Source organism: Bos grunniens, chromosome 10 (genome assembly GCF_055505025.1).
Source record: "Bos grunniens cultivar Pamir isolate PY7600 chromosome 10, Bosgru_T2T1.0, whole genome shotgun sequence".
Classification (NCBI taxonomy): Eukaryota; Metazoa; Chordata; class Mammalia; order Artiodactyla; family Bovidae; genus Bos; species Bos grunniens.
In genome coordinates this window covers 67,671,196-67,691,544 of record NC_141174.1, presented here as the reverse complement: position 1 = coordinate 67,691,544, position 20,349 = coordinate 67,671,196, and the positions used below count along the sequence as shown (strand labels likewise).

The 20,349-nt window shown below is 40.4% G+C and overlaps 2 protein-coding genes across 5 annotated transcripts in view; one reads left to right on the top strand and one right to left on the bottom strand.

The window, feature by feature from the left end:
- EIF2AK4 (eukaryotic translation initiation factor 2 alpha kinase 4) overlaps positions 1–16,497 on the top strand; it is a 97,177-nt gene extending 80,680 nt beyond the window's left edge. For 2 of the 4 annotated variants that reach the window (XM_086321939.1, XM_086321941.1), the window contains 10 exons: positions 28–135; positions 708–836; positions 2,332–2,451; positions 8,255–8,367; positions 11,287–11,345; positions 12,234–12,331; positions 13,555–13,623; positions 14,306–14,350; positions 15,659–15,777; positions 16,261–16,497. In XM_086321939.1, coding sequence (XP_086178065.1) covers positions 28–135; positions 708–836; positions 2,332–2,451; positions 8,255–8,367; positions 11,287–11,345; positions 12,234–12,331; positions 13,555–13,623; positions 14,306–14,350; positions 15,659–15,777; positions 16,261–16,318 — 918 coding nt within the window. In that variant the 3' untranslated portion in view covers positions 16,319–16,497. Of the gene's footprint in view, positions 1–27; positions 136–707; positions 837–2,331; positions 2,452–8,254; positions 8,368–11,286; positions 11,346–12,233; positions 12,332–13,554; positions 13,624–14,305; positions 14,372–14,701; positions 15,015–15,658; positions 15,778–16,260 lie in introns of those variants that run through there. The other 2 variants (XM_086321940.1, XM_086321942.1) reach the window with 2 other exon arrangements.
- Positions 16,498–16,789: 292 nt separating this feature from the next.
- On the bottom strand, positions 16,790–20,004 carry SRP14 (signal recognition particle 14). The gene is made up of 5 exons (XM_086321943.1): positions 19,950–20,004; positions 19,729–19,801; positions 19,092–19,204; positions 17,836–17,868; positions 16,790–17,336 (listed from the first exon to the last, which is right to left on the bottom strand). The coding sequence occupies exons 1-5, from the start codon at positions 19,971–19,973 to the stop codon at positions 17,247–17,249; spliced, it is 333 nt and encodes a 110-aa protein (XP_086178069.1). The 5' UTR covers positions 19,974–20,004; the 3' UTR covers positions 16,790–17,246.
- Positions 20,005–20,349: the final 345 nt, after the last annotated feature.

Genomic DNA, 20,349 nt, shown 5'->3' with positions numbered 1-20,349 from the left:
TAACCAGAGCTGCCTGTCTCTCCCCAGATTCCCCAGTTTAGAGGACCACAGGCTCTGGGGCCAGTTCCTACTGCCATCGGGGTCAGCATAGCCATAGACAAGATAACCACTGCTGTCCTCAACATGGAAGAGCCTGTAAGTACCAGCTCTGCTTTCTAGCATGCTCTGAGATGGCTCTCCTTTTGCAGTCATTCACATGGAGCCCCAGATGTAGTAGCTATAGACTGAGGTTTAGGGAGACTGTCTTTGCTGTGAGGGGCAAGCCTAAATCTTGGTGTCGATACTTAGCCTCTGCTTTCTACCTGGGGGACCTTAGTCCAGTAGCCAGACTCTCCTTACTGGAATATGCTATGTAAATGTGAGAGATTACACTTGTTAACAGACTCATATCAAAGCCTTCTGATCATAATTCTACAAAGAAATGGTTTTTTCCTCTGTGTTTCAGGCAAGATTAGTTTTTCCAGAGAAAAAGAATATCTTCCTAATGACTTAGAAATAATTTCAAGTCCTTTATTTTAAAAGACTAATATAAAAATTTTCTGACTGTGTCATTTTTTTTACCATGTCATTTTGAAGCAAAGACTTGTGCATTTATGTTGCTGTACGTGATTTTAAGGTGCCTGTTTCCATATGAGTGCTGCCTGCATGGTCTCACCTACATGCCCGGAATCTCCCTCCTCTAAATGTAATCAATGTTTCTGATCCAGGTTACAGTAAGCTCTTGTGACCTCCTGGTTGTAAGTGTTGGTCAGATGTCCATGTCCAGGGCCATCAACCTAACCCAGAAACTCTGGTCAGCTGGAATCACAGCAGAAATCATGTATGACTGGTCACAGGTAAGGAGACAAAAAGCGCCTGTAAGTGGAGGGCGCCTAGTCATGGCTTCAACAGCAAATCAGCATCTATGGCTTTAGTTTCTGCCAAACTATCTCTATGATTTCATTTGCTTCCTGTAGGAGTTTCTGATTGTTGGAGTAACAAATTACCAAACTAAATGGTTTAAAACAACACTTATTTATTATCTTACACTTCTGGAATTCAGAAGCCTGAAATCAGTTTCACTGGGCTAAAATCATGGTATCTGGTGAGGCTGGTTCCTTCTGAAGGCTTTAGGAGGAGAATCCACTTCCTTGCCTTTTCTAGCGCCTAGAAGCCTCCTGCATGCCTGCTTGTGGTCCTTTCCTCCCCGTCTTCAGACTCAGTAGGGTAGCATCTTCTTTCCTCTGCACTACATTTCTGTCCTTCCATCTCGAATTAACCCTCCTGTCCCTTTTTACCAGGACTGTTGTGATTATGCTGGGCCCATCCTGATAACCCAGGATAATCTCCCCATCTCAAGAATCAATCTGCAAAATCCCTTTTACCATATAAGATACCATAGTCACAGGTTCCCAGGGGTGAGGATGTGGACATCTTTGCAGGGCCATCATCCAGCCTAGCACACTTCCCAGAGGCATTCTGTGTCTAGTTTTTAGCTTTGTCTCCTTAGGCCTCTCACTGCTGGCCTAACTCCTGCTCTGGGGGTGGAGATGAGAAGAATGGCGCCACCGAGCACCTGGCCTACCCGTTAGAGTGGGGGGCCTTCAGATGGCTGACTTCTCTGCAAGCAGATCACAGAAGGGGCTGCATTACCAGGTGGTCCTCCAAGCTGTACACACATTCACCCTCACTCATGGTGCCCCAGAGCATGAAGAGACGCCTAGGGAACAGAACCCTACCCTTCCACATGTTTATTCCACATTACCTGCCAGCAGCTGCTGCTGGCCATTTTTGTGTGTATTATATAAAAATTCACGTCAGAAGTATGCTGAGCAATAAATTATAATCCTTTAACAGAGCAATATCCTATTCCATTTACTTGTTTCATAAATTGTTCGAGAAGTGTTCTGTCTTAAAGTAAAATTATAAGCTCAGTAATGGTGATTTCAGCCCAGCACAGGGGTGTCCCCTGCAGGCTTCTCTGTTCTGATGCTTCTTTGCTTTACACTTCAGTTCTGCTTTTCACCTTCTACTGTTTCTTTTGTTGCCTTTGTTTTCCCCAAAGGCCTTTTCCATGTGTGTGTGTGTGTGTGTGTGTGTGTATTAATATTTAGCAACAATCAAGATGTGAAGCTTTGAAAACCTCTCAGTATGTCCTGACCACACTGAGTGATATGGCCCCTTAGAACAATAGTGAAAGCACAGAAAACAAAAGAAATCTTATTCCTCCTTTGAATTCTATACTCTTCTTGCTTAGTATTTATTTATATAAACCATAAGAGCAACATGTTTAGTTATTCACTTTGAGAACACACTGACCATAGTGTTTTCGTTCTCCTTAACTACGTGAAGCTGTTCCAAGTGCTTTGTGTCTATTTGTTCCAGTCCCAAGAGGAATTACAAGAGTACTGCAGACATCATGAAATCACCTACGTGGCCCTTGTCTCGGATAAAGAAGGAAGCCACGTCAAGGTAAAGACCAGAGGAAATCTTTCACAATTCAACAATCAGATTTCCCAAACTGTATTAACCATGGAACGCCCAACCTTCCCACTGAGGTCCTGGCCTTGGCCATGGGTGGAAACCCATTATTTCATTCTCCTTTTGAATTGCTAGGCCTGTGTTTTGGAGAAAGTGTATGAAATAAGGAAGAGAGAATCTGAATTTGAACACTTTTCTTTGAACTTAAAATTACAAAGCTATGACTAGGTTTTTTCTCTACTATTTTCCTCCTTGTTCCCTTTCTCCATCTAAGGAGATAAAAATAATAACTATTGCTAATACTCCTGGCAGACATATCTCTACTTAACTTCCTAACCAATTTTACTATGTTGTATTTAACCAAAAAGGTTCATAAATAGATTACCTCATAACCTTTATTTCTATTTTTAAAGGGAGAAAAATCAATATATTTTCCCTGTTTTTTCCTTTTAATGTCTTTGTCTGGTTTTGATAGCAGAGGGATTTCGGCTTCATAAATGAGTTGGATCCTCTGTTCTCTGGATAATGTTGTTGTAGAATTGGTATTATTTCATTCTTAAATATTTGCTAAAATTCACCAGTAAAAATACTGGGACCTAGATACAGGGCTATCAGATTGCCTCATTCTCCTTGAGTTTTGGTAGTTTATATTCCATTTCACCTAAGTATTCAAATATTCCTCTTACTATCTGCAGGATCTATAGTAATATTCCCTTTCATTCCTGATATGGTAATTTATATCTCCCCCCACCCCCGCTCTTTTTTCCTGATCACCCTAGCTAGAGGTTTATCAATTTTGTCTTCAGAAAGCCAGCTTTTTATGTCATTGATTTTTCTATTTTTTGTTCATTTGTGTTCTATTTTATTGATTTCTTTCTTCATTCTGCTAAATTTGGATTTAGAGACAGTCATTAGTTGAGGTTTGCTTTTCTTATCCACTCTTTGACATTCCCTGCCTTTTATTGAAATGGTTAAATAATTTATATGTTATGCAGTTATTGAAATGGGCTTAAATCTACCATTTTACTATTTGTTTTGTTTGTTCCATCTGTTCCTTTTTCTCCCATTTTTTATTCTCTTTTCATGCTTTGTTTTTAGATCAAATAGTTTTTGTTCCATTTTATCTCTATCACTGGTTTACTGACTATAACTCTTATTTTTAGTGGTATTTTTTAATGACTTCTCTAGGGTTTGTAGTATACAACTTGCACATTCTGCCTTCAGAAACTACTGTATGCCTTCACATGTAGTATAAGAACCTTACAACCAAATACTTGCATGCTATTGCTGCCAGTCTGTTTTCTAAATATGTTACTAACTTCATAATACATTGTATTTTGGTTTTAATTAATCAATTACCTTTTACAGAGGTTTTTGAAATAAAGAGGGAATGTCCTTTATAGGGCTTCCTCTATAGCTAAGCAGTAAAAAAATTCACCTGCAATGCAGGAGATGTGGGTTCAGTCTCTAGGTCAGGAAGATTCCCTGGAGGAGGAAATAGCAGCCCACTCCAGTACTCTTGCCTGGAAAACCCATGGACCAAGGAGCCTGGGAGGCTATAGTTCATAGGTCACAAAGAGTCAGACATGACTGAGCACGCGTGCGCGTCCTTTATATTTACCCATATATTTACCATTCCTGGAACTGTTTATTCCTTTGTGTTCAGCCAGACAGTATTCTGATTTATTTTCCTTCTGCCTGAAGAATTTCTTATTTCTGATTAGTGCAGGTCTGCAAGTGATGAATTCTCTCAACTGTTCCTAGTCTGAGAAAGTCTTCACTTCACCTTCATTTTTGAGGGATATTTTTGCTGGATATATGATTCATGGTTTATGTTTTCCTTTTGCTCTTGGAACATTGTCTTGTCTTCTGACCTGATAGTTTCTGTTTAAAAGTCTGCTTTGATCCTGTCTGTAATTTATCTTTTTATCTTCTGGCACCTTTTTAAGATTTTCCTCTGTCACTAGTTTTCTGCAATTTGAATATGATGTGCTTTGGTGTCATGCTTTATGTTCTAATGGTTGGTATTCACAGAGCTTCTTTGAACTGTAGACTTACAGTTTCATAAAGTTTGGAAATTATTTAGACATTATTTCCTCAAATGTTTTTCTGTCCCTTTTCCTTCTGGGACTCTGATTACAGAAGGTTAATCATTTGATACTGTCCCACAGCTCATTGGGAGAAGGCAATGGCAACCCACTCCAGTCCTCTTGCCTGGAAAATCCCATGGACGGAGGAGTCTGGAGGGGCTGCAGTCCGTGGGGTCGCTAAGAGTCGGACACGACTGAGCATCTTCACTTTCACTTTTCACTTTCATGCATTGGAGAAGAAAATGGCAACCCACTCCAGTGTTCTTGCCTGGAGAATCCCAGGGATGGGGGAGCTTGGTGGGCTGCCATCTATGGGGTCGCACAGAGTCAGACACAACTGAAGTGATTTAGCAGCAGCAGCAGCCACGACTGAAGCGACTTAGCAGCAGCAGCAGCACAGCTCATTGAGGCTGTTCTTTTGTGGGTTTTGATTGCTTTTTCTCTCTGTATGTGCTTTATTCTGGATCATTCACTGATCTTTTCTGCAATATCTTATCTGCTATTAATCCCATCCAGTGCATTTCCTATTTCAGGTATTGAAGTTTTTTCATCTGTGTAAGTTATATTTGTGTCATTTTTTAAAAATGTCTTCCATTTCTTCCCTCATCATAGTTCTTATTTCCTTTATATTCTTTATAATAGTCATTTTTAATTCCATCATCTTGACATTTTGGTCTGAATTTCTCCTGGTTATGAATCATATTTTCCTTCCTCTTTTTATGCCTATTAACTTGTGAGTAGTTATTAGACATTATGAAGTTTACATTTTTTTGAACTGTGTTTTATTATGTCCCCCCGCCACCACCCCCCCACCCCTGCTTTTTTTGTTGTTGTTCTGCACAGCTTTCAGGATCTTAGTTCCTGAATGGGGATTGAACCCCGGGCTACAGCAGTGAAAGCTCCCAATCCTAACCTCTAGACAGCCAGGGAATTACCCTTATGTTCCTTTACACACCGCTGGACTTTGTTCAGGGATGTAAATATCCTTGACTTTTGCTTCATCCTTTCCAGCCTTTAAGTTTTGTTAGGACAGCCTTTAGTCTAGATCTAATTTAGCCCTACTCCTAAGGCAATGTCCTTTGGAGAATTCTGCCTTAGGTTCCATGTATTATGAGGACTGTCCACTCTGTAAGAACAAGAACTATTCCCATCCCTGTGGATTTCAGGAATTATTATGCCTACTCATTTCTGCTGGTTGTTTCCCCAGCCTTGGATAGTTCCCTCTCTCCCATGCACAGATCAGTTCTCTGCCAAAGATGAGTGCACTTCTATGCAGAGCTTCAGAAATCTTTCTTTCTCTGGGTGTAACTCTCTCCTCTTCAGTCCTCTGCCCCACAGTTTCTAGGCATCCTGGCCTACCTAAGCTCTAGTCTGTCTCCCCAGCTCAGCAAGACTCCTGGCCTCTGGTTTGGCTCCTTCTCCCTGCACTGCAGTCTCAGACTTCCTCAGCACAGTTATCTGGGGCACTCAAAGACTCACTTCATTCCCCTCCTCTCAGGATAACAGTCCTCCACTGCTTGTTGTCCAGTCTCTGAAAAACAGTATTTATATATTTTGTCTGGTTTTCTAGTCATTTAAAGCAGGAAGGTAGTTCTTAACAATAGTTAATTCTTCATGGGAATGTTTGTAGTCTCCACTGCCTGCCTGCTTGATAAGTCACAAAATCATAAATGACCCTAGTCCTACTGATCACACCTCTTCCAGAGCAGTGACTGCTCCTGTAATATTACCAAGACATGACTGACTAGCCTCTGCTGGATAATTACAGCATCATAACCCACTGCTATAATGATGAGCAAATTTTAAAATCTTGAATCAAAATCTGCTTCCCCAAATTTACATTCATTGGTCCTAGTTCTGCCTCTAGAATGGTCAAAATAACAAGTCTAATTCTTCCTCTTTTTCTTAACTACCTTCACATGAATTTTAGGAGACCACTGCCATGCAGTGGACCACTTTAAGTGTCCTCTTTCCTGGTTTAAACATTCCAGTTACTTAAGCCATTCCTCATAAAGTGATTTTCCAAATCCTTCACCTCCTAGTTAACCTCCTCTAGACACATTTAACTTTGTCAGTGTCTGTCCTTAAATGTGATACTAGAATTCTACAAGTGCTCTAAGCATATTCTGACTAAACAAGAAGGGTCTGTAAACTCCTTCAATCCAGATAACATATTTCTCCTAATACAGCCTATAAGTAAACTAACTTTATCTACCATGTAGTTCTTTTGGTCGTCTTGAATTCATCATCAGCTGAAACCCATTGGCCTTCCCACAGTTGTCACCATATCTGACCAGTCTTCTGCAGTGAGGGCTTGATGATAGGACCTCATATTTGTCTCTGTTAAATGTGATCTTGTTCACTTCAGTACATTGTTCCAGCTCATCCAGCTCTTTTGACTCTTCTGCCTCTGTTAGTGGCAGCATATATATAAATACATGTATATTTATAAATATAAAACAGCAACATCTTTATATTTGAAGGGCAAAACGTCACTATGTTCACCCATTCAGCAAGTGCATGTTAAGCATTCACAGTGTGGAAGGGATTGAATTTAGGGCCATGAGGGATCCAGGGACATATAAGCCACAGGTCCTGCTGTCAAGGATCCTATAATCTGGTGGAGAACAGAAGACATTCATGCATGATTATGAGCTAGAAAATGCTCAATGCCATGAGAGTCCTACAAGAAAATTCTTTGAGGATTCCTCAACCTGAGAGATTACTACAGAGGTAGAAGGGAAGTCTTCAGAGTGGAGGTGCAGTTAATGCTGGACCCCAATGGATGGGCAGGATACTAAAAAGGCTTTTTAAGCAAAGGAATAACAACGGTAATGGCAGTTCTTTCAGTAGGTGGTCCCAAAGATGGAGGCAGCCCAGCTGAGAACTATTCCGATATTACCCCAAATAGTCCATTTGGAGTGAAGCAGAATTGTGCAGAGGGGCACTTGAGCAGGAGAATATGGTTCTAGCTGGATCATAGAGAGCCAAAATGCCCAACCAGGGAATTCAGACTTGATTTAGCAGCTAGTGGGAAGCCGGTGGATGTTTTTGGACAGTAGGGAACATCAGAGTATATAAGAAAAATTAACCTGCAGGGAGATGTAACATGGAAGGGAGTGAGGGATAACTGAAGCTGGGGACGGCTGAGGGCAGCGTATCAGACTACCCCAAGCCAACGCAGGGCACTGGCCATGGGAGTGAAGATGAACAGACGGGCACCATAAAAGTGGGATGACAGGACTGGGGTTTGGAAAGGCGGGGGAGGAGTTGTAGAAATCTTGGTGACTGACCCAAGGATGTTTAAGGGGGAAAACATGTAAAGAATCAAATGAAATGGGAGCTGGTTTGTCTTGGCCTTTTTTTTTTTTTAATTCTGTCTATAATAAGCTGTTTGAATCTGGACAGGGTTTCTCAGCAGCCACATTTTGACATTTTTGGCCAGATGCTTCTTTGTGGGGCTGTTGTCCTGTCCGTTGTAGGATGTTGAGCTGCATCCCTAGCATCTACCCACCAGATGCCAGCAGCACCCCCCATAACTGTCACAACCACAGATGTCTCTAATTATTGCCAGATGCTCTGTGGGGAGCAAAATCACCCCTGGTTAAGAGCCACCAACCTAAACTGTTGACTGAAGAGTCTTACTATGGTACTCTTCAGCCTGTTGGCTTCAGAAATAATGGGTCTGTTTCATTCTTTTTAAGGTAAAGTCTTTTGAGAAGGACAGGCAAACAGAGAAACGTGTGCCGGAGTCTGATCTCGTGGACCACGTTGTACAGAAACTGAGGACCAAAGTCAGTGATGAGAGGACTACCAGGTAACGTAGTAAACAGAAGACCAGAAAACCAGCTGCAGCTGCCTACATAGAATTTTCATTCATTTACTTTAAGTGTCAGTTTGATCCTTTGGGGAGATAAAGACAGGTCAGGATAACTTTTTTTTTCCCCGAGGTAACTTTTAATGAACCATAGTACAGCTTCTGAATAACTCAATTATATAACTCCGTGTAAAACTAGTCATAACTTACTCTCAGCATTTGTCCTTCATAACACGTCAAAGATTATTTTATCATTTTGAAAAGCCTGAGGAACCACAGTCTAGCTGCCATTTATCTCATTTGGTCCGTTAATCAGTGAACTGCAGTAGTGTTTTGTCACTGGTTTCGAAAGATCTAATATTCTGGAAAATAATAATGTTCTGGGAAAAGTTCTCACTCATCATAGCAATGCAAATTGGTTCAACTGTCTGCATAGGAATTTAACAAAGTTAAAAGCCTTAAATCTAAAAAAAAAAAAAAAAAAAATCACCCAGCAATTCCACTCCAGGAATTTACAGTAAAATTATTCCAAAGGGATAGTACCAAGATGTCTATCAACACACATTGTTTATAACAGCAGTTCTCAAATATTTTGGTTTCAGAACCACTTCATACCCTTAAAAATATTTGAGGACCCCCTAAGAGCTTCGTTTATGTGGTTTATATCGATCAATATTTCTGTGTTGGAAACTAAAATGTAAACATTTTAAAAATACTTATTCTAAAATAACAATAATAAACTCATTACATGCAAACCTAAATAACAGTTTTAATGGAAATAACTATTTTCCAAAACAAAATAAATTTAGTAAGAAAGGTAGCATTGTTTTACATATTTGCAGATATTGTTGTTTTAATTTTTGTAATCTCTAATGCATAAGTAGAAAAACTACATTGTTTTATTCTTATTATTACTATTAGTCTTATATTGTCTATTTCTGCATTCAGTCTCTTATGATATACACCATGTAGTCTATGGAAAATTCCATTACACATTAATGAAAGGATACAAATAAAAGGATAATTAACATTAGGATTATTGTGAAAATACTTTTGACCTTGCAAATACCCTGTGAAAGGATCTCAGGGACCTCCAGGGTCTCTGGGAACCACACTTTGGGAACCTCACTTATATCACAGTAATTCAATGATAGAAGATTGCTCAAATTACAGTAAATACAGTGAAATACTGTGCAGCCTTTAAAAATTATTTTTCTAATAAAGCTGTTTATTATAAGGAAGGATGTCCACAAATAAGATATGATCCCATTTTTGTTGCAACCAAAATATATAGTTCATACACAGAAAAATGTCTGGAATGATGAACCAAATTTTTCATTTTTATAGTTATTTCTGATTAGTGGGATTACAAAGGATCATTTCCCTTGCTTTCTAAATTTTGTAAGTCTTTTATTTATGCTTAGGAAAAAAGTACTCTACTGAGGGACTTCCCTGGTGGTCCAGTGGTTGAGAATCCTCCTTGCAGTGCAGGGGACACTGGTTCAATCCCTGGTCAGGGAACTAAGAGCCTTCATGCCACAGGGCAACTAAGTCCATGTGCCACAACTACAGAGCCCACGTGCTCTGGAGCCTGCATGCTGCAACTAAGATCTAACACAGCCATAAATAAATAAAAATGTTTTAATACTTTTTTTGACTTACAGCAGTAATTCTTAATCCGGAGTTTTGCCCTTCAGGGGACATTTGGCAGTATTTGCAGACATTTTTGGTTGTGGTCTACTACTGTTATCTAGTAAACACCAGGATGGTGGTGGTTTAGTCACTAAGTCATGTTTGACTTGTGTGACCCCATGGACTGTAGCCAGGCTCCTGTATCCATGGGATTTGCCAGGCAAGATATATTGGAGTGAGTTGCCATTTTCTTCTCCAGGCGATCTCTTCCCAACCCAGGGATTGAACCTGGTCTCCTGCATTGCAGGTGGATACTTTACCAACTGAGCCACCAGGGAAGCCCAATAAACACCAGGGCTGCTGTTAAACATCCTATAGTGAAGAGGACTGACTCCCCACCTCCGCCCCAGCAAAGAATTATCTGACCCAAATGTCAGGCTGAGAAATCCTGGCTTATATAAAATAATGTTCTTGCTTGGATGCCTTCCCTGAACCTGGCCCCGCCCCCGCCCATCTCCACCTGGCTTGAATAAATTCACTGTCAGGCTTTTTCTAAGGGTATATATGTGTGTATTATATATATATAATGTTCTTGAAGCCTCTAGATATTAGGATTAAAAATCCAAATCAAAGGCAGAGCTTTAGAAAACAAAAAATAGTCAACAAATTAATAGCGACTATTAGTAATAGTACAGGCAGACATTATTAAGACACTTAACTGGCCAGATGGGATTTAGTTTTAGCAGGGAAGGGCTTAAAATCTTTCTTCCATGTGAATGATTATTTCCCTGTTTTCCCAAGATAGAGTGCTATTATGTCTCTCAAAGGCTATAAATTAATTCAGTCTTTGAAAGAACATCCATTCACAGCTTCTGAAAGAATCTCATTTACTAAGTGTTCTCTTGTGGGTGATCACCAAGGTTGCATCCATAATGAAGCTGGGGCATTGCTAATGTTTCCTTGTATTGTGAGGAGAGCAGAAAGAACACCCATTGTATTTCATTGAAATTAGTTTCTTATGTTGAGCCAGTATTCCAAACCCAGCTGAATAAATCAGAATGCTGTCTCTAAGAATGTTAATTTGAAGTGACATCCTTTATAATTTTTATTTGCTCTTAATCAAAAGCATAATTAAGTGAAAATTTTGTTTTCCTCCACTAATAACCAATATTTATTAAATATCAGTATATTTAATAGAAAGCCTCTAAGTGTAGCTCACTATAAATTATGTGTTGCTTTTGTCTTAGTGACTGTTTATTCTAATTGTTTTTGTTTGCTTGTTTTTAGAGAAGCTTCCGATAATCTTACAGTACAAAATCTGAAGGGATCATTTTCTAATGCTTCAGGTATAATTACTAATTGTAACTTAAACATAATAATGCTTGTGTGTGTGTACATGTTTGCTGTAAATACTTAGAACTGTGGCTAACTCACTGCATCAGTAATATCCTCTTAAAGTAACATATGTACAATTAGTTATACCAAAAAGAATTAATCCCTATGAAACTTACATTCTAGAAAATGATAAAAACCACTGGGAGTTTGGTGACCCTTCTGGTCCTGATATGTCTCTTATTTTTACAAGTGGTTTAATCTTTCTTTGATTCAGTTTATTATGTAGATCAAATGTGGATAAATTTTCCCCATATAGAAGATTGAAGAAAAGTATTTTGAAATGCCCTGGAGACACGCTGTACATTTGTTTTCATGAAAGCCAAGAGGAAACAGTGGTGATAGTTACACCTTTAGTTTTACTACATTTGTCAACCCAAGTGAAAAGGAAATGTCCCAGTGAAGTCCACGAGAAGACATTACTTGACTTTTAAGAGAATTAAATCTTTTGGGTTCATTTCTGTTAGCAGGCTTTCTGCCACCATCAGATTTCAAATACTTAGAGGAATTTAAAGAATTATAGTTTGGGAAATGTTAAGCTTGCCTTTTTTTTCCTTAGGTTCATGAGGGTTGACTCATATTGCCTCCCTATGCCTTTGTCACCTCCCACTGAAGGAGGGAAGGCTGGTGATCCAGACAGAAGTGTCAGAACTACTAGGGGATAATTGGGGTTCTGGGTTTATGGGCCAGTGCAGACAGTTGCAGAGACAAAAAACAAGGCTTAGACATAATCCAGTCCATAGACTCACCCCGAAGTGGATTCTAATCATCTCTGCCAGCTCTGTGGTGTGTAATAGAAAGTGGGACCAGATAAGGCCATAACTGCTAAAACTCTGTTTCAGGTTTGTTTGAAATCCATGGAGCAACGGTTGTTCCCATTGTGAGTGTGGTCGCCCCAGAAAAGCTGTCAGCCAGCACCCGAAGGCGGTATGAGACTCAGGTACATGGTCAGTGTCCTCGGCTTTCTAACATGAGCCGCAAAGGAGGAAGAAAACAAGAAAGGGAATGAAGGAACAGTTTCCTGGAAATGTTTTTCTTCCAATTCCTGAACTTGGTGACTTCTGAAAATTTCACCAACACAAAGCATCTCAGGTGCCAAGATTCTGCCCCGTTTGTCCTCCAAAGAGCCCTCAGTATACACTGTGGGCACCCGGAAGCAGCTGTTGTCAGAATTACTGAGTCCAAACAAAAAGTTCCTTATCCCATTTGGTTTTGTTGTACATAACAAAGCAGAAGAGATCCTCCACAAGACATGTGGCAGGTTTCTCTCTGCATACATGTTTTTGGTATCTGTTATTTGCCTGATTCTGTGCTAAGTGCCAGGTAAAATGGAAAACATGTGACATGGCCACAGTCCTCAAAGACTTTATAACCTTAGAAGCATATATATGGTTGGAGAATAGAAAAAAATCAGTACTAGGATGCTGAATTAAGTATACTGAATGAGTGTTAGAGTATGCTACAGACATGGGGGAGAGAGAAAGATCAGTGTCTGTATGGATGATCAAGAAAGGCTTCGTGGAGGTGATCCCTGAAGGATTTCAGCAGGCAGAGAGGGAAGATGAGGGTGTTCCAAATAGAAGGGACAGAGGGAAGGACAGCGTAGAAAAGCTACTGAGCAGAGTTGGGACACTGGCCTCACTTGGGAGTAGGGTATGAGAGGGTAGCCATTACTTAGGAATGTAATTAGACTGAGACACAAAAGATCAAGTTACCTCATTTTGTTAGCTTTCCTGGCTGTTTCTCAGTGTTGGGTGGAAACTCACTTTTCATATCTACCATATTTCAGTTCCATGTTCTCAATGCTGTCACTGTCCCCTTCTTAAATTTAGCTTAATACTAAAATCTCCCTGCTTCCGCATGCGCTGTTTTACAGTACTGAGCTTTTATTACATGTCAGTTCAAAAGTATATAGAAATAAGTGGATTAGCAAACAAATGATCAAGGTAGGCTATAAAATCTCATTTTCCCTGAGGTCATAATACACTAGACACTCATCTTACTGAGGTGGATGAAGAGCAAGTCCTTATATAATATTTGGGATCCCTTTTAAAGGCTTTGGTTTGTCATCTGTGATTGTTTCCTAGAATAAGAACTGAAATGGCAAGAAAGATGGGTTGATTGGACAGGTTCTGAATTCTAACACACTTTCCTTCTTGTTAGGTACAAACCCGACTTCAGACCTCCCTTGCCAACTTACATCAGAAAAGCAGTGAAATTGAAATTTTGGCTGTAAGTCACTTTCTTTAACTTTCTGAGGATGGCTTTTGTCCACACTGTCAAATTTTTGCTCATTGTCAACAGAATTGGGATACAGGCCTGTTTCTCCTAGTTTCTTCCTCTGAAAGATTGGGAGGAGGGGGACTGAAAATGAAAATCATTTTTCTACATGTTTCAGGCTTCCCGGATAGTTCAGTTGGTAAAGACTTTGCCTGCAATGAAGACCCTGGTTTGATTCCTGGGTCTGGAAGATGCACTGGAGAAGGGATAGGCTACACACTCCAGTATTCTTGGGGTTCCCTTGTGGCTCAGCTGATAAAGAATCCGCCCGCAATGTAGGAGACCTGGGTTTGATCCTTGGGTTGGGAAGATCCCCTGGAGAAGGGGATGGCTACCCACTCCAATATCCTGGTCTGGAGAATTCCATGGACTGTACAGTCCCATGGGGTCGCAGAGTCGGACACGACTGAGCGACTTTCACTCTTTCACTTTGCAGGCCTTTGCAGGTAGTGCTGCCAAAGCTTTGCGGTGTGATGTGTTAGTTCTAAGTGCTGAGATCACATCACTGCCAAATTCAATAAGCAGCATAGAAGCATCCCATTCATGCTGCTCCATCCAAAGTGACTCCACAGTCACAAGTCAGTATGTGCTGCTTAGGATCCCTCACATGATGTACATTTTTGTGTATCAACAGGTGGATCTACCCAAAGAAACAATCTTACAGTTCCTGTCATTAGAGGTAAGCAAGATGAACTCTTCTGCACTAGTCTTTAAAATCCCAAAGTTTGCTGTTGATTTGCCAAAAGAAAGTTGAAAGTGGCATTATTTTCTTTATGATATGAGGTATTTTTCTAGCAGTCCCAGGAATTTAGGAGCATTGTTTCTTTTATGTGATATGTATTACTAAATCATACTTTGAGGGAATCACACTTTTTTTTTTTTTTTTTTACATTTCAGAGATGTTTTTAACAAACACGTAGGGTTTTTACTGTGTGTCGAGCTCTAGCAGGCCTTGTTCTAAGCACTTTAGGAATATTAACTCGTTTAATCATAACAACCCCAAGGGATACATACCGTTACCTTTTTACAGATCCTTATTTTACATTTTATGGAGAATAGAAGCAGAGAGGTTAAACATCTTACTCAAAGTCACCCAACTAGGGAGTTGCAGAGCCAGGATTTGAACCTAGGCAGAGCAGTGGAATCTACATTCTCGCCCACTATACTATGCTGCTTCAAACAAACCTTCATTCCAAATAGGGAAGCTCATTTGCAGAACTAAAACTATATGGAAGATCTTTCTGTAAAAATTGAATGTAGGTCCTTTTTTATATGCTTTTTTTCAAAATAGGTACATACCTTTATTATCAAATAGCCTAACTGAACTTTTTTAAAAATTTAATATATACCTTTGCTATAAGAATATTTAACTGTAAGAATAACTACATGTGATTTTTGCAGCATATCTAACCAAAGAATACTGTTGTCTATCCAGAGTATTTAGTCAGATTAAGTTAGATGAAAAATGAACTTTGCCCCAGAACTGACATTTCATGCTATATTTTAAGGTTATTCTCCATTTATATAAAATATTGATTATATTCCTTGTGCTGTACAATATATCCTGTAGCTTCTCTTATAAGCTAACTCCCCCCTTCCCTGTCCTCCATCCCCACTGGTATTCTCCTGTCTGGTAAATAAGCATATAGCACAATACTGGTGATTTACTGCTTCATGCGCCACTCAAACGGGTGCACATCATCTCACCTAAAGTCAACAGTTGGCAGAAATAACTGGGGTAGTCACGTTAACACACTGGGGCTGCAGCATTCTTAGGCAGGATCTAGTAAGCTAGTTTTATAAAGAAATTCAGTTCTTCAGAGGAAGAACCCTCACAGTCTCCCCACTAGTTCTTTCCCCCTGTAACTGATCTCTTCAGTGTTACTTAGAGAGGGGATGGCATTGACACCTCATTAGTGACCCAGGAAAAGCCAATTAATAAACCCTAGTACCTGTTGTGTTAAGTCTTATCTATATTTTTTCCTAGTGGGATGCTGATGAACAGGCATTTAACACAACTGTGAAGCAGCTGCTGTCACGCCTGCCAAAGCAAAGATACCTCAAATTAGTCTGTGATGAGATTTATAACATCAAAGTAGAAAAAAAGTAAGTTATCACTAAGGCATTGCAGGTTTCAGTATAGGTTAAAAGTCAAGCTGGGGGGGATTGGGGGCGGGCATTGTTTGTTTTTAGGAGTTTTTCCCCCAAGAAGGGGTTTTAGAGTGACAAATATGTTATTGTCTTGTTGAGGTTAGATGACTAATAAATTGCTATGTTAGAACTGCAGTTAGTGACCAGTAAATACATGTCAGGACTGTGAATCACAGTCATGCTCTTATCAATAACACGGTGATCTCAGTAGCAGCTATCCCAGTTATCATTTTAATCACCCAGGTAACTCCTATGTTTTATGTCCCCTTGTCAGAATGCCAGTTGTTCATGTTTTCAAACACTAAAATGTTTTTAGTGACTAGCCTTCCATCTTGTTTTTGATTACACAGAACTCCTACAGTTAAGTGTTCTAAAAATAAAGTATCAGCCGCGTTCTTTACCCATTATACTGATCCTGTCTTCTCCCTCCTCTTGCAGGGTGTCTGTGCTCTTCCTGTACAGCTACAGAGATGACTACTACAGAATCTTATTTTAATCCTAAAGAGCTATCATTGCATTGTTCAAACAGACAGGAGCTTATACTACAAAACATTGTACATTCATTGTAATTTTAAATTAGCTTTACATTCTAAGCTGTCCTACAAAGCTGAGCTTTGTAGGTTTTTCCTGTGTAATATATTATAAATTTATCTTTTGAATAAATGTTTTCATATATCTGTTGCTTTTTAATTGCAAATCTATTAACACTACAGGGTTTATGGAGCTAGAACACAAGAAAACAGCTTTGTTCTTCTCTTAGCCCTGTATACTAAGCACATGAAAATGTCCCAAGTAAAGGGCATAAAGAAATCAAATATCATCATTAACTTGGAATCTTTATTCTTGATGATTCTCTAATAAGCTTATCCTTAGTCTGGTTAAGCAAACTCTTATTTGGTTATGAAACTCATTCAGATTTGCTAAAGGAGCTAAGATGATAAAATTATACAGCCAGCTGGGAAACCCATGAAATAACACAACTTTTAATAAAATTGTCAGGTTTCAGTTCCAGTAAACCAAAAGACAGGGCCTCAAGCCTATTCATAATCACATCATTCCAGAACGAGAAGCTGTGGCCAGAAACTTTTTATGGGGTAGGAAAAAGAATAAAAGTTGGTCAGTGCTGATAAATACAGGTTAAATAATACACTGCTCTTTACAGATGGCTACAGAGTCTGTAAACTATTATCCAGGAATATACAACCGTCCAACACAAACCACTTAGCCAGATCTAAGATAAACTGGCTCCTTGGAACTACCCTGTAAACACTGCAGCCCTTCTTCCATCCAAAAATGACCCTAAACTCACATGAAAACAGTCATTATAAGGGAATCAGAAACTCAGCTTTGTGGCCAAAAATAAAAACCAAAGGAAAAACAGCAATTCAGTGGTTAGTTGGTGAAAGCGGGAGAGCTGGTGCCCTTCACTGCGCTGCTTTGCTCTTCTTACTCTTGCTCTTTTTGTCCCTCTTCTTCAGCCCATCCATGTTAGCTCGCAATAGGTTTGAATAAGCCTAAAAGACACAGAGCGTGACCTTAGTGCGAAGAGTTGCAAATTGGTGGAGCATCTGCCCTACTTCGGTAATGGATTTAGGGTTGTCAAAATCAGAAAGCCTAACTGATAAAGTATAGAATACTATGGGACACCTGTATCCTAAGGAATCTGGTGTAAGGCAAACACCCTCACATGATAGCAGCTTCTGCAACACCCACTAGTGAGTTGCACGTGTTTTACTTTTTTTTAAGCAAAAATGGAAGACTGCAGGTGACTTACATAAGTGTACTGTAAGTACAGCATATATGAAGCCTAAGACGACAAAATTTAGCTAAAAAGACAATGTCAGTGTTGAAGTAAAATTCGTAGCTTGGCAGCTTTTACTTGTAAACTATTGGTAAAACACAGCATCACAGGACAGCAGTGAACTTAAATCACAATCTTAACCCAACCCAGTGTTAAACATTAGGCTGACTCTTGCCTCAAGAAATGGGACACAAAGAACACCAGAAACTCACCATCTGAAACTTATTCACTTCTTTGGAGCTCACCTGGAAAATAAGGGGGAAAAGATCACCCCTGTTACCACAAAAAAAATCATCTGCCTCACCCAGTAAAACTCAAAAGCCTCACGAAGACATCCTAATCTTTAAAAATATTTCCTCCCTACTGCATGAATGAGAAACCTATTTTTCTACTAAAAGCTATTTTTCTACTCCACTTTCCTCTGCCTGAGGAACAAGTAAAGTAGCTCTGCACTTTGAGAATTGTACCAAGATGGGAAACATGGGCTGCTTAAGAAGCTATGCTTCTCGCCTCTGTTGAAATCTCTTAAAACACATTGTACTGACTTTTTCTAAGGAGTCTAAGAGATGTCAAAGAACTTAATCTTTTGTGCAAGATACATTTAAATTACACCCTCCCCATCTTATTTTAAACCTACCTTCCATTAATTCAGGCCCATGTAAGCAAACTGCAAGCTACCACAAGAGAAATTTTATGTCTAAAGATTCCTTAGTTTTCCAACTTTATTTTTTTTAAGCCACATAAATGCTTTACTGTAAAAATCTCAAGATAACTGGTAATAGAAGATTAATCAACTAATTATCGCCCACATTTTCGTGAATATCCTATACTGATAGGATAGGATAGAGGGCACCCTGGTTCTGCCCCAGTAGAATAAATAAGTATTCATTTGATCCAAGGAGCCTTCTTGCTTTGCCATATTCAACTTCCACTTTGAAAGGGAAAGCTAGAACTCTTACTCAATGAGCCATATGCTCAGTAGTGTCTGACTCTTTGCAAACCCCATGGACTGTAGCATGCCAGGCGACATACTCAAATTCAAAGCCTGATATAATACATGCTTCCTACCTGAACCACAACGATAAAGGAATAATCAGCTTAAAAGTAAAAAGCATCTGGTACCGAGAAACTGTTCACTGAAGCCCAAGCACAGTAAGGGAATAAGGAATCAAATATGCCAGCTGCTCCTTACAGTACTACTCTGAGTAAGGACCGATAAGCTAATATTTTTTTCTAACAAGTGTTTGACTTCTACCGCCTTCATTTTAATTTTGCTCTTGGGCTTTCTACTACCAAGGTAATAAAAGAAGATCTTGATTTCAAAACAGCTGGGGAACTACACACTAGGCTTTATTTAGTAACTTACAAAGAAAAAAAAAACCCACAAAACCTGGTACAGATATAACCCATCCTCAGTTAAGTTCAAGTCTTTAAACTCCAAAACAGGAGTATTAGGAATCCAACTTACCACAGTGCTGATCTTCTTTTTCCCATCAGTAGCTCTTAACAGACATTTGTTGTCTGAGGGCTCAAAGCCCTCCACAGAACCCTTCCTTGGAATGGGTTTAGTTCGGCCATCATCTGCATGAAAAATATATCCTGGTGAACACAGTCACAGACTTAACAGGTTGACAAAAAGTTAATAAATCGGGAAGGGATACAAAGAGGATACCTAATCCACCTCCACTGATCTAGTTCTGTTAGCCACATTATCTGCTATCATAGATGGCTTGGCCACATCTTGGGAACCTACCTCCTACTCCCAAGATGGTAACACTGTAATATCAAAGCACATTAAATCTCACTAATCATGGCGCGGCTTGGAATCCTTGACAACAAGGACAGCCCTGACATGACTGGGGCCCACTAGAACCGGAACTGACTTAGGTGGCTAAGTGCTGGGGGCCGCACCAGCCCCAATCCCTAATACTCTGGCCCCTCAGCTCTGAATGGGCCCAGTATAAAGTGGAGGAAGGTAGGGGAAGCAGAGGATGCGCAGCAGTAAGATTTTGCCTGAGGCTCCCAGTCTCTGGGCACCCGGGCCGGGGTCTCGCTCGGCCTCCCAGCCCCCTTCCGAAGGCCTTGCCGCGTCCACAGCTGCTTACACTTCTTCAGGGTGATGAACACGCTGCCCGACAACCGGCACTTCTGGAAGAGCCTAGTCAGCTCCGTCAGGAACTGGAACACAACAAGCCCGGCCCCGTTAGGCAACCACAAACCCCCTTCCCGCCTCGTCAAGTCCCTGTCCCTCCCGAAGAACGAGACAGAGGTCCCGAGCTAAGCCCCAAACAGCATCGGTCCCTCAGCCGGCCAGCTCTGGCTATACCTGTTCACTCTCCAGCAGCACCATCCTGGCGCTGCTGGCTCCGCTCCGTCAGCACAAGCCCCAAGCCGCTGGAGCCGGAAGTTTCTCCCAGCCTGGGCGGGACTTCCGCTGTTAGGTTTCTTGTCTCTTTCACCCAATCCCTGCTTCTACCGTTTCTCCGCCCCACCCACCTCTCGCCCGCGCTCAGGGACGCCCCCTTCTGTTCCGGGAGAGCGACGACCCGGAGGGCCTTTGGAGTGTGCCAGATTTCACAGACAAGCAATACCCTCATCCAGGCAGCGGATGGGAGTAACAGCGCGGAAGGATTTGATGGAAACCTATAGTTGTAGCTTAGCTGGTAGAGAATCCGCCTGCATTGCGTGAGACCTGGATTCGATCCCTGGGTTGGGAAGATCCCATG